The sequence below is a fragment of the Sycon ciliatum genome, chromosome 4 (assembly GCF_964019385.1).
Source record: "Sycon ciliatum chromosome 4, ocSycCili1.1, whole genome shotgun sequence".
In the NCBI taxonomy this organism is placed as follows: domain Eukaryota; kingdom Metazoa; phylum Porifera; class Calcarea; order Leucosolenida; family Sycettidae; genus Sycon; species Sycon ciliatum.
This window is the reverse complement of record NC_088646.1, coordinates 18519228-18533599: the sequence shown is the minus strand read 5'-3', so window position 1 is coordinate 18533599 and position 14372 is coordinate 18519228. Positions and strand designations below refer to the sequence as shown.

General features: G+C 50.6%; 1 protein-coding gene across 1 annotated transcript in view; it reads right to left on the bottom strand.

Annotated features, from left to right (window-relative positions):
- LOC135814817 (dynein axonemal heavy chain 7-like) overlaps positions 1-14372 on the bottom strand; it is a 96753-nt gene that overhangs the window by 39123 nt on the left and 43258 nt on the right. Inside the window, exons 46-55 of the mRNA XM_065327993.1 lie at positions 13883-14062; positions 13526-13657; positions 13243-13338; positions 5150-5275; positions 4581-4640; positions 3815-3952; positions 3453-3608; positions 2999-3291; positions 2343-2490; positions 1946-2014 (exon numbers count right to left, since the gene is read on the bottom strand). Coding sequence (XP_065184065.1) covers positions 1946-2014; positions 2343-2490; positions 2999-3291; positions 3453-3608; positions 3815-3952; positions 4581-4640; positions 5150-5275; positions 13243-13338; positions 13526-13657; positions 13883-14062 — 1398 coding nt within the window. The remainder of the gene's footprint in view (positions 1-1945; positions 2015-2342; positions 2491-2998; positions 3292-3452; positions 3609-3814; positions 3953-4580; positions 4641-5149; positions 5276-13242; positions 13339-13525; positions 13658-13882; positions 14063-14372) is intronic.

Here is a 14372-nt window from a genome sequence, read left to right as displayed (position 1 = left end):
CATGTATTCTGATGATCTGCCAAGCTCTTCAACTATATCAACTGACATCCGAAAGTGGGTCAGGAAATGGAAGGACGCAGCAGAGAAGTCTGGTGCACTTCCAGCTAGTGTTGAAACGATCTCACTGGATACTCGTTAGCTCGCTCGCCAGAAACTCGGCTCGTTTGTGCGGCCAGCTCGTTTGCACTAACGAATACCGTACACCGTACTCCGTACACATGGCAGTACATGTCGACCGGGGAGTCGTAAAATATTTTACGACTCCCTGGTCGATCGAGAGTCCAGTCCCGATCCCGCGCAAAGTGAAAATCACTCGCAGTTACAGGTGACTGTATGCCTGCACGACACTTGAGTTGTTTCAGTTGTCGTTGCAGCTTTGGTGGACTCTACTGATGTCTTGTTCCGCATCTGCTGACCTGTCGCAGGATATGCTTCGGTCACCTCTCCATTCGAGTGAAAGTTACGCTCAGTCGTTTGGAAGTTTTCTCCCGCGATGCAGCGAAGACCAGGGCTGCTTGCAATCTTTGCAAAACGGTCTATTCTTACAAAGGCTAATCGACGACGGCGCTGAAAAGACATCTCTACACCAGACAGCAGTCCGAAGTGAAGCAGCAGCAACCCCAAATGCCGGCGGTGATAATTTGAACCAGCTGAAAAAATCGAACTTAGAAAAAAAATTATTCAAAAAATAATCATATTTGCCACATCAATGAAACTCGTTAGCTCGCTCGATAGCTTGCTCGTTAGTGGAACTGATCGCTCGTTTGTTATAGATACGTTCGTTTCAACACTACTTCCAGCTACCCCACAAGAAGCTCTTGTGCATTGCGATGCCGATGTTTTTCCGAACATCCACGTCCTCCTCCGGATTGCTTCAACACTACCCGTCACCTCTGCGGAGAATGAGCGCAGCAACGCTGCCTTGAAACGGCTGAAGCTCTACCTGCGCTCGAGCGCTCGACAATGGGATCAGAGCGCCTATCCTCTAACCCTTTCCCAAAGGTGCCCGCCCTTTTTGGAAAAGCCCGTTTCTTTCGCCCTTTATTGCGTTTTTTGGTGAATATCGCCCTTTTTGAGCTTTTTGAGCTGAAAAAGTGCTAAAATCTGTTTGCTCATACTATACATGCCTATCCGTCGGCAGGACAGCAACCACCCTGTTATTAACCACTGTATTCCAGCAAATTTCATTTCCATCAGTCGTCGTCATCCTCTCCATTCTACAATACTTTTGATTATCCACTTTATAGGCACTGTACATTTGCAGGCGATCAGTCGGCAGCCAATTTCTTAACCACTGTAGTCCAGCAACTGTCATTTTCAAAATGCACATTTTAGTTTTTTATGTCATCATTTTAACACACTTTGGTAAGGGTGGAAGAAAACTGAACCCCTTTTGGAAAAATCCTGGATCCGCCCCTGCCCAGTAAGCAGTCACCCTGGTAAGCAGTCACCCCAGTAATCAGTCACCACAATAATCAGTCACCCAGTAAGCAGTCACCCAGTAAGCAGTCACCCAGTAAGCAGTCACCCAGTAAGCAGTCAACCCAGTAAGCAGTCAACCCAGTAAGCAGTCAACCCAGTAAGCAGTCAACCCAGTAAGCAGTCAACCCAGTAAGCAGTCAACCCAGTAAGCAGTCAACCCAGTAAGCAGTCAACCCAGTAAGCAGTCAACCCAGTAAGCAGTCACAGCAGTAAGTAATCACCTCAATAAGCAGTCACCGCAGTAAGTATTCACCCCAGGATGCAGTTACCCCTTGAGCAGTCACCCCGTGAGCAGTCACTCCAATAAGCAGTCATCCAAGAAAGCAATCACTCCAGAATTAAAGTAGTCACTCCAATAGCAGTCACCCCAGTGAGCAGTCACCCCAGTAAGCAGTCCACCCAATAAATGGTGATCCCAGGAAGAAGTCACCCCAATAAGCAGCCACCCACACAATCACCTCACCTCATGAACCCACAGACGGCGCAGAACGTTGGGCTCTGCCAGTGCATCGGGCGTTGAAAGCAGGCATCCCTGAGAGTGACAGGAAAACGCAGCCATAACCAAAACACCGTGTGCACGATTGGGAACGCTGACACATGAACTACGTGATGTGTGTGATCAGGGTAGCGCTACCTTGTGTGCCTGTCTATACATGGCTACATACAGTATTGGCAACTGAAATCCGACCACTGAGCGATACGTTCACATCCTAGCGGTCTCTATTTCGTAGGTTTACTATCTCGTGTTGGGTCTTCGCGATGTGAGCGCACCGCTCAGGGGTCGGATTTCAGTTGCCAGCACTGTATGATGACATTTCCTGCTATGGTACACGCTCAAGTACAAGCAGCGGCATGCCTACCTGGATCACTCTGCCAAAGTCACGCAAGTTGAACAGATAGTGTGACTTGCGCGGTGTCGGGAGCAGGTTCTTCATGGCTTCCTTGTACACTGTCATGGTGGCCACAACCATGTGATTGCCAATAGCAGCGTACTCGGGACCGAATCCTCTGTGTACGCCAGCACAGGCATGGGGGAGAGAGAGAGAGAGAGAGAGAGAGAGAGGGAGAGAGAGAGAGAGAGAGAGAGAGAGAGAGAGAGAGAGAGAGAGAGAGAGAGAGAGAGAGGGCGAGAGAGGGAGGGAGAGCGAGAGAGAGAGCGCGAGAGAGAGAGAGAGCGCGAGAGAGAGAGAGAGAGAGAGAGAGAGAGAGAGAGAGAGAGAGAGAGAGAGAGAGAGAGAGAGAGAGAGAGAGAGAGAGAGAGAGAGAGAGAGAGAGAGAGAGAGAAGTGGTGCATCGTCAGCAGACCCACAACACTAAGTGAAGATACCTGGCTACTATCGCATGTTAGCCAGATAAAGGAGGGCTCTTACTTTGTGCATCACCGCCCTGGAATTTTAACAGAAATTAGCAGTTCCATTCCATGATTTCCACCAACTGGAAACACTGTTGCATTAACCCCAGACAAAAAAAAAGAAAGCCCTGCTATCAGAGAGTCTAACCAAAGCGGCATAGTTACCTGGACAGATGCCAGTCCATGATGCGGCCGAAAATCAGCGTCATCGACTCGTCGCTGAAGTTGTTGATGGTGATGGTGTTGAAGTGGCGCAGGAATCGCATGGTGATGTCATTACGTCCACCGCCCGGAGGTCCCATTGCGGCCATGAGCTGGATGTCAACCAGCTTCATCATGGTGTTTTCTTTGAGATCGTACCAGTTCCAGTGGTCCATCCACTGGCGCAGCAGCTCAATCGGCGGCTGGGCGCCGTACTCTTCCTTCGCCGGCATATTGATATCATCCACAAACACAACCTGTAGCAATAGCAGCAGCAGCAGCAACAATACCATCGCCCATTGTTTCGAGGTGCCACGGAATGTGGCTTTCAGGCCTCGAATCAGCATGCAGCTTTGCAGGACAGATTGTATGAACAATGCCCGGAGAAGAACGTTTTCACAAGTTGGCTTTGTCTTACCGTCCTCTGCCCCATGGGCGGTCCGAAGACACCCTTACGCCGCTTATCAAGCTTGGCCAGGATGATGTTCTGCGTCTGGTTGGCAGTAGTCTGTGCTGAGAAGTTGATCAGTACCGGCTTGTACACGTTCTTTGGCAGCCGGTTCAGCAAGAAATCCTGCAGAATGATGGAAGGATGAAAGGAGGCAAGGGTGTTCACTGCTCACTCACTTCCAGCAAATTGTACAAGCAAACTAAGATGATCATACTGATGGAGATATAAACCAAGCATTTCCCACGAATAACAGGTACTCCCTATTAGCTCAAGTACTGTGCACTCGTCAGCCACTAAATCCAGCATGAAGTCTGTGATAGCACACTTACCACCACGTAGACTGATTTTCCCGTGCCAGTGGGGCCGACGAACAGGACTGTCTTCTGATGCGTCACCAGCATGTCCATGAGGTGGGTGTAGCGGATGGTGTCCTCGGTCGGCACAATGATCTCATTGAAAGCCGCATCCTGTACAGCACACACGCACATTCCATGCAGTAGAGTTCAACTGACAAGAGTCACCTACAGTCTTTTTTTCTTCTAAACTTGATCTTGGTCAGCCGATGCTGAATTGCCTTCGGATAAAAGGAGTCAATTCAACTGTGTGACCACAATAATCAACTGGCAAGCAATGGATAGTATGAGCGCATCGCCTGGATACTCAAGAAACACCTCAAGACTCATCCTGCCTGCCATTTGTCCAGTTGTCTTGTTGTTTCGTTTTCTAACTTCTACAGGACTGTACTGCGACAAGGGCAATCAAGGCTTGTTTTGCCGCTACTTCAGGTTTCATGCTTTCGCAATCACCAGGCAACATGAGGATGGTCGGGCCACGCCGGTATATACGCCAGGAGAGGGTGGGTATTGTAGCGCTGTATGAAAAGCTGCGTGTGAATGTGGGGGCTGTATAGGATTCAGGGCTAGAGGTGTTATTTTAGGCAGGAGGCTGTGTGCAGACAAATAATAACCATACCCACTCTACAAGTTTCTGTGAAGTAACTAGGCTGGCCCATAGCCACCAAACACAGTGGCCCACAGATAGAAAAAGTATTGAAATGAAAACTACACACTTTACAAGGGAAATAATTGCATGTACCTTTGGTATTGGTGGCGCTGACTCGATTTCGTTAACCCACGGCACCCAACTGCCATCACCCTGTAACATCAGTAGATACAAACAGCAGACAGTGAATGCCAGAAGCTGCAGAGAGCAGCATGGAATGTGAAGCTGCAAGAACGGTCACACACCCCGGCACAAATACCTGTCGCAGTCACGCAGAAATTGCTTGCTAGAAGTTGGTCTGCTTGGTAGTGCAGTGCCTCAGTGTGTCATCATCAACATGATCAACATGATCAACAAAAGCCAGGCGAATGACTGAGCTAACACCCTGCACCAATGAACAGCCCAGTGTTCTCAGGTCAGGGACAACAAAGCACCCTGCACCAGTGCACAGTCAAATGCGTGCAGGTCTTGGGCTGCACAGTGCCCTGTACCAGTGCACAGTCAAGTGTTTGTAGGTCTGGGGCTCCATACTAGCCCCCATTGCTAGCTGACTCACGCTGCACAGTTTGTAATGAGCATTACTATTCCTGTGTCAACTGTGCTGATGGTATAGACGACCTTGCCACTCAACCTGACAGCACACCATTACTCTAACAACCTACCTCTGGCACAAAGCGATAGTCGTACACAAGATGGCCCTTTGGGAATGGCAGCTGAAACTCTTGCTTGGGAGCGCCTACTTCTTCGTGAATGAACAAGCGCTGTTTCGTCTCCTGGGACAGCGGGCCCTAGAATTGAAACATTGCAACAACAAATGACGAGCAGTGTGTCAAAGGGTTGAGGGAAAAGCAAGGCATTCTACATATGCAATAAATTGTTCCAATGCTGACAAGAAGCATAAGTAAGGCTCGTCTGAAGTTCACTCATTGTATTCTGGATTAGGCAGACGGAAGCACTCATTGTATTCCGGAAGAGGCAGGTGGAAGCACTCATTGTATTCCGGATCAGGCAGACGGAAGAATACCAATGCGTACATTTGAGCACTGTTCCAACTAAATGCACTGCAGCAATCAGTAAAGAACCTACATTACGAAAGGTACGAAGACTGTAAACTAAAACAACTAACTAAGAACATGAGAACAACGGAAGATATAGAAAACGAGCACGCCAGGACAGTGCGTAGATTACTAAACTATTCATGCTCGGATATGGTACGGTGCACATAGAGAGTGTGCTCAGGTTACACACTCAGACATGAATGGTCAAACACTAGACACTGACCTGGATTGGACATCCGTAACAGTGGTCAGCTACGGCTAGGCTATAGCATACAATGCATGTAACAGCCATGAATGAGTCTCAGTCGACCTACCAAGCATGACCAGCACTAATGCACTGGACTACAACTATCAAAACAAAAGAAAGACCGGAATATTCTAGAACAAATCTAACATACCTCCCTCACGAACGAAGAGTGATAACTAGCATCTGAGTGAGTCAAAAAAAAGAAAGTGCAAATAACGTAGCAATGAAGTGAACTAACAGACTGCAAGTAGTGTTCACTCAGTACCTTCGACTTCAAGGGGCACAAGCCGATGGACAGCTCGCTTGTAGAATCTTTCAGCCACCTTGACCTTCACCACTCGAACAATACCATCCTTGCCGGGATAGACCTCTGTCACACGCCCAAGCGGCCAGTGTGACCTTGCGGTGTGCTCGTCCATCACAAGCACAACGTCTCCTTCCTGAACGTTACGCTGCTTCTGTAACCACTTCACTTGAACGTTCAGCTTTGGGACGATTTCTTTTAGCCAGCGCTTCCACACATCGTCGATGATGCGCTGTACGACCTCCCATCGCTTCCTTGGGTGAACTTGCGTCTCTGTAGTTATGTTGACTTCAGCGGCCATTGTAGAATTGGCATGTCCAACTAGGAAATGCTGTGGTGTCAATGGCTGAAGGTCCTCAACATCTGACGTCATCGTGCAGAGAGGACGACTATTGATGAGGTCTTCGGCGTTAACCAGTGCCGTGTGTAATTCCTCGTCTGTCAAATCAGCTCTGTACAGCACACCCTGTAGCACTCTTTTCATGGATTTGACCATCACCTCAAACACACCGCCGAAATGAGGCGCCCTTGGTGGGTTGAATGCCCACGAGATGCCACGTGACGTCATCTCCGCGGCAAGCCTGGAGTTGTCCAGTGACTTTACAGCTGCTCTCAGTTCTTGATCTGCCGCGACGAAGTTGGTACCGTTGTCGGACACCATCTTTTGTGGCACTCCGCGGCGCTTAGTAAACCGGCTCAGAGCTAGCAGGAAACCGGCAGTATCTAGAGAGTAGACGAGCTCAAAGTGACATGCTCTGGTCAGGAGACAGGTGAAGACACATACATACCGCTTGGCCTGAGATCGACCACGACCCTGGCGTGTGTAGAATGGTCCAGCATAGTCCACTCCGACCTTCGCAAATGGTTGTTGTGGTCCAGACGTTCTGAAGTTAGGAAGCGGTGCCATTGCTGGTGTTGCCGTCTTGACGTAGCGCTTCCGACAGAGAATGCACTTGCTCCTGTGCTCTTTGACTGCTGCCTTGCCTTTGACTATCCAGTATTCACCAGCGAGCAGTGATAGAAGGTGGTTCGTACCGACGGCATGATTGGCGTTCGCATCGGCTGCTGCGATGATCAGCTTTGTTGTTCTGTGACTTCTCGGTAAAATCACTGGTGTCCGAATGCCGGGTGGTAGATGGTGTGCTGTGCGAAGTCTCCCATTGACCTTGAGAACACCAACGCCACTAGTGGCGTCTAGTACTGGTTGAAGCTTTTGTAGCGGTGAGGATGCTGAGAGGCCCTTGCCTCCTGTGACATCTGCAAACGTTCTGCCATAAACCTCTCGCTGAGCCAAGCTGATCCATACACACTTAGCACTCCATAGCTCGGACACTGTCAACTCTGGCACGGAGACGTTTCTCCCAGTTGGTAGAGTTATGGACGTGGTCGCAATCTCAGGACTGGCGGCTTGCGTGCTGCGTCGCCTAGCATTGTTGACGAATCGTCGACACCATGCGGTTATCCGTACGAGGTGATCCCAGGAGGAGAAGTGGTCTGGATGAAGACGGCTTGTGGGCAGCTCTTGCGTAGTGGCTACCATCGTGATCTCTCGTTTCAATTGACCTGGAAGCTCTGCTGGCGGCACGATGTGCTTACTGGGCCATGTGGAGGTGGGCTTGGACAAGAAGGCTGGACCTGTCCACCATGTTGCATCATCGGCCAGCTGCGTCGCACCAACACCTCGACTTGGCATATCAGCAGGGTTGACTGTGGTGCTGACGTGACACCATTGACTTGCATTACTGAACTCTTGGATCTCTGAGATGCGGTTTCCGACTTCGATCTTGAATTTCCTGCTGGGCGATCTTACCCAGTACAACACATTCATCGAGTCAGTGTAGAAGTACTGCCGTGATACAGGAACATCAAGTGCCTCACCCACTGAGCAGCTCAACCGAGTGCCTAGCACTGCACCTTGCAGTTCCAGCATGGGGATGGTCTTGCGCTTGATAGGTGTTGGTCTTGCCTTGGCGAGCGCTAATGTCACCTTTGCAGTCCCGTCATCACGCTCTTGTCGGGCGTACGTCACGGCGGCGTAAGCTGATGCAGACGCGTCTGTGAACGTGTGGAGTGTCAGAGGCTGATCTGAACTGATCTCGGTGAAGCATCGGCTTGCCTTCACATCTCTCAGACTTGGGAACTCTGAGAACCATTGCTTCCACTCTGATGCTTGATCACTGTCCAGAGGATCATCCCAGTCTGTTCCACGGATGCAGGCGGCTTGGAAGAGAATGCGACTGCGGATGGTGAATGGACACAGCTGTCCTCTGGGATCAAACAGTCGGCACATTTGACTGAGCACTCCTCGCCGTGTGAACTGGACGTTGCTCGGTTCTGGATAGATGAATGTGAACTGGTCATCATCTGGCTCCCAGGCGACTCCAAGAGCCTTGTGAGGAAGAGGTGGCAGTTCACTGCTGGCTATGGTCATCATCTTGTTGCTGGCTCGATCTTCCGGTGGGATGGAATCCAACACCGCTGCCGTATTGCTCATCCACTTCCGCAAGTGAAAACCACCACGCTGTGTAACTTGTTGAAGGTCACTCCGAGTGACGATTGCAGATTGTACTGACGGTAGCGACATCAGCAAGTCGTCCACGTAGAAGTTGTCATCAATGGCCTTTGCTACCTCGGCGCCAGCCTCGCTGCTGAATTTCTCTGCCGTTGCTTTCAGTGCTCTTCCTGCGAGGTAAGGTGATGCACGCATGCCGAATACAACCCGGCAGAACTCAAAGAACACCACTGGGTCCTGTGGTGACTCACTCCACATGAACCGATGGTACTTGCGATCCGTCTCGCGCAGCTCGACTTGTAAGAACATCTCAGAGATATCTGCGGCGAGTGCGATCGGCTGATGACAGAAGCGGAGTAAAACTTTCACCAAGTCACTCTGCAACTTCGGACCGGTGTGCATGAGATCGTTGATGCACTCTCCGTGCACCTTGGCTGAGCCATCAAACACCACGCGAACTTTTGTTGTGGCCTTGTCTTCTCTGATTACTGGGAAATGAGGCAGAATCCACTGGTCGACACCAGCAGCCTGAACTGCGGACGTTGATACTGTGTGAATGTAGCCCTTCTTCAGGTAGTTCTGAAGCACTTCTGAGTAGCGCAGCTGTACAGTAGGATTTTTCTGGAACAGACGGTGTAGCGAGCAGAGCCGCTTCCTGGCGTACTGTTCCGATCTCTGCTGAATCTTTGGCTTGCTACCGTCGCCTCGCCATGGGATGCCGACAACGAACCGTGTGCCGTTGTGGTGGAGACTTTGCACGGTCATTGCGTCAGCCTCACGCTCATCCGGAGTCAGGTAGGATGATGTGCTCTTGGCCTGCATGCCAACGCTCTCGAGGTCCCAGAACTTGTTGACGGTGTTTATCAGTGTACTGTCACTTACAGCCAGTAGTGATTGTTCCGTCATCTCTGATGCGCTGTCAGTCGGACCTTCGCCGAACAGTACCCAGCCCAACGGTGTCTTCCTGGCAATTGGACCTCCCTCACTGCAGAATCGTTCGGCAAGTGAAATGTGCAGCTGCGGCGCATTGAGACCAATCAACAGATCCACTCTGGACTCGTTGCTTGCAGGTACGACGTCACTGAGATGCGGCCAGCGTTTCAGTTCCTCTGTCCAGTCGAAGGCTGGGACGGGACGCATGATGCGCGGAAGCATCCACACTCTGACGGTCGTTGACGACTGGCCATCAGCGTGACATAGTTCAGCTGATGTATAATGCTCCAGACGGAGCTTCTCTCCCCCCAGAACAGCGGTATCCAGCGGGACGTTAGCTTTCGTTGTCTGTAGCCCGAGCTGGCTGACGAGTTCTGTGGTTATAAAGCTGCAAGAAGATCCTGAATCCAGGAAGACGTTAGCTTTCCTTGACCCTGTCGGACCCTTTGCGGTGGTGGCAACAGTCATGAACGCGACAGACTTGGGCTCGATGGTAGTGCCACATGCAGTCTGGGTGTGTGCTGCCTTGTCAGCTGCTGATGCCTCCGTGCTTGTATCCTGACAAGAAGCTGAGCGGTCCTTGCTGTGTTGACTATTGGCTCCGGTTGTCCGTTGGTTCAACTTCGTGTAGTGTAGCAGGCGATGATGTGGCCTACTACAGATGCTGCACTTGGACTGCTTGCATGACTTTGCCTTGTGGCCTGGGCCAAAGCAGCAGATGCAGACGGGCTTTGGTTTGATGAAGTCCCATCTCTGAGGGATTGTCAACTGCTTGAATTCTCGGCAATCGCTGAGTGCATGGTCTTTGTTGCAGTATATGCAATCGTTGCGGCTGTCTGGGCTCTGGCCACTAGTAGTTGCTACAAACGTACGGTCGGGCCGCTTGCCAAACTTGGTTCCACCACTACTTGGTCGCTGTTCAGCCAGCTCGGCGCCACTCATTCGTTCTTCGACCTGGCGCAGACGCTGGACTCTCTTGAGCAGGTACTCTGAGAAGGCACCAATGTCGCACTGCGAGTCGTCGTGCTTTTCCATAAAGCGTGTCAACACTGACTTGGGTACCTTCTGCGTGACACTTAGGTACAACTCTCGCCCTGGTGTGATGCCGCTGGCGCTGAGATTGATGAGTGCATTCCTCAGCTTTACGGCAAAACTCTTCAACCCGTCGAGGTCTCGCTCATTGACGAGTCGCGGCGCTGACATCAATTCTTTTTCATACCGGTCGATGTCCCGTGTTGGCCCGCCATACCATGCATCTAGCTCATGCAGTGCGGCATTGTAGGCACCAGGACCATCCACAATTTCGGCAATCAACTCATAGGCGTCACCACCTGTCAGCGCTTCTCGCAGACGTGCGAACTTGTGCCCCTCTGACAAGAATGCATCGTCGTCGATGAGTTGCTTAAAGCGCTGCTTCCACCGGCTGTAATCGTTTGTCTTGCCACTGAATCTTGGCAGCTCTAGTGGTCTCAAATGCTGTCTGGACAGCATGCTGTTGTAAATCTGCAGCTGCTCTGGACCAGACAATACTGCTGCAGCAGGTGCTGGCACTGTGGTAGCTGCTGACTTCTGTGCCCTGTGACTTTGTCCCTGCACAGAACTGATGGGTGCAAAACTGGACTGCACAGTCACTGGTTTCCAATTACTGAGTGTGACACCACATGTAACACTAGTACTAGTAGTAGTGGCCACACTGTATGATCTGCCAACACCAGGCCCTAGGCATGTATTCACTGATGCTGTCACTGGCTGGGTCATGGCAGGTAAGCCATATCTTACTCCTGCCAGTCCTGGTCTGATTGAGCTCACTGGATTGTAGTTCAATGCACTTGGCCCTGGGCCAGGGTTGAGGCTGCTGTGCACGTGGCTCACCTGAGTGGCTGGATGAATGGTGATCTGCCTCTGGCTCTGGTGACTGGAAGGCTGGGGCCGACTTGGCTGAGCTTGCACAGGCGGCTTAGCTACAGCCAGTGCACGACCTGTACTGTTCACACCTTGGTGATGATCCCAGGACACAGAAGCGATCGAGCTGTGGTCGTCAGGAACACTTCCCGTGCCCTGCGCACCTACTGCAGCTCCCGAGCTATCCACACGGTCTACAGGCACAGGCACTGAACCTAGTAAATCTGCCGCCGCAGTTTGTAGATCCACACTGTTACTCAACTGAACCTTGCTGAGGTCAGGCAAACTCTGAGCGCCATTCTCCGGGCCTTGCTGATCTAGATCGCCTTCTTCCTCCGGACGAGGATCTGCGTCAAAGCCAGCACGACTAAGCGTGACAGCTCCTTGTCTGGGTTTACCAGCTCCGGTATCCAGATTGCTGAGCTCCAGCCTACGTAGAAACTGGGCATGACGCTCCAGCAAACTCGTCGTCAATCTTGGACTCTGAGTTTCCTTGCCTGCACTGGCGATTGGCATCATTGCCTCGGAGCCTGCAACAGAGTGCCGACTCCCAACGGAGGAGAGTTCAAGTGCAACAGCTGCCTTATCTGCTGCTAGGCGCTTCTGAATCACGTCTCTCTGCAACTCCAAGCGTTTCTTCGCCAGTTGCTCCGCTGTCTCCATCTCAAGTTGAGCCAGCTCCTCAGCCGCTTCGAACTCTTTCTCCGCGACTAAGACCTCTAGTTCAGCCGCTTTGCTGGACGTTCTCGAGGCCTTTGAGACACTGTCCCACTCACCAAGCCTAGAAGGCGGCCTACCCTTCGTAGTTCTCGAGCTAATTCTTTTCTCCGACATCGTCGGATCCGGCTCGAAGGACCAGAAAATGTTCCAACTAAATGCACTGCAGCAATCAGTAAAGAACCTACATTACGAAAGGTACGAAGACTGTAAACTAAAACAACTAACTAAGAACATGAGAACAACGGAAGATATAGAAAACGAGCACGCCAGGACAGTGCGTAGATTACTAAACTATTCATGCTCGGATATGGTACGGTGCACATAGAGAGTGTGCTCAGGTTACACACTCAGACATGAATGGTCAAACACTAGACACTGACCTGGATTGGACATCCGTAACAGTGGTCAGCTACGGCTAGGCTATAGCATACAATGCATGTAACAGCCATGAATGAGTCTCAGTCGACCTACCAAGCATGACCAGCACTAATGCACTGGACTACAACTATCAAAACAAAAGAAAGACCGGAATATTCTAGAACAAATCTAACAAGCACTATCCACATGATTCTGGACAACATTGCAGAAACTCAAAACTAGTACACACCTTGTATTGCACCAACAACATAATGAAGGAGTAGATGGTGGAGGATATCCTTGTAAGTGAACTGCCTCACATGACAAGAGCACTCCTAATTTGCTGCATATGCTGAGCATGCCTTCCATGGTGCTGCTATGTGTGGACTTTGCCAGTTTTTCCATATTTGGAAGATAGCATTGCTTTCTCCTTGCACCCAGCGGTTAACTTGCCTAGTTCTGCTGTCATGACAATACAAGCAAAGGTGACGGGACTGAAGGTTCTACTAAGACGCTGAAACACATAAAACACGTCTGTCTTTGAATACACATGCCGACATGGGCGCAATACCAGGTCCAAAACATGCACGCATGCATGCATGCGCGCACATCCACACATGCACGCACATATATGTACATACACACGCGCACGCACACACACACACACACACACACACACACACACACACGCGCGCACACACATGTGCCGCAAGCAGACTCACGCTCATCAGCTCGTGAACCAGGTCGCTGAAAGCTTGCCAGCCAGCTTTGCTGATGGAGGCGCCAATCGACCAGACAAAGGAAAAGAGGAATGCGCCCTGCAGAGACAACAAGGAAATCAGCCACAAATGTACAATGTACAAACCATATTGAGACGGCCGACGGGTCCTAACGAACATGCTCCGACAAGTCAAACAACCCACACAAGCTTCATCAAAAGAAGATTCCAGAACACAAGTTTCCCGCTAACAGACACAATCTAAACGCAATGCACGGTAACCCTACCTCGATTCTCCTGTTGGCTTGGTGGGCGCTGAGTTCCTTAAACTTTACAGGATCGGTGAAATCATCTAGCAAACAGTCCATCAGGTTCATGCACGACTTTGCAAGGTTGGTGTTGGACGTTGGAGACAGTTCCTGTACACAACACGCGACGTGGAACAGAAGAACAGAAAGAGAGCCTTGGTTCATTCTTAGTTGGCATGGAACATATGGAGGAGGAACCCTTACTATTGCACTGTCAACTAAGATTAGTGCACTGTGTATGGGAGTATGGGCCCAGCCAGCTTAGGATATTCTACTAGCATGCACATGTAGCTTGTGTCAAGTCAAGTGTCTGATAAAACCTTTTGTATGGCTTACACTGAAGCCGCCCTTGCGGACAAACTGTAGCCCTGGCATGATGTTGTGATCGAAGAGCTCCGTGATGAATTTCTTCTGATCAGAAGTGATGGTCTCCGGCAGTGTGTTGATCCAGGAGAGCAGATGTGGACGCCAGCCAAGCATGTGAGGTTCCATGTAGATCATACCACAGCGACTGACCTGCAAGCACGGAGACGAAGAGAGTTGATGTGTGTGTGTGTGTGTGTGCGCGCGCGTGCACGAGTATGTGTGTGTGTGTTCGTGTGCGTGCGTGTGTGTGTGTGTGGTATATGGTGTGTGTATGTGTATGTGTGTGTGTGAGAGAGAGAGAGAGAGAGTTTGTGTGTGTGCGAGAGAGAGAGAGTTTGTGTGTGTGTGTGTGTGTGTGTGTGTGTGTGTGTGTGTGTGTGTGTGTGTGTGTGTGTGTGTGTGTGTGTGTGTGTGTGTGCATGCATATGGTGTGTGTATGTGTATGTGTGTGTGTGTGAGA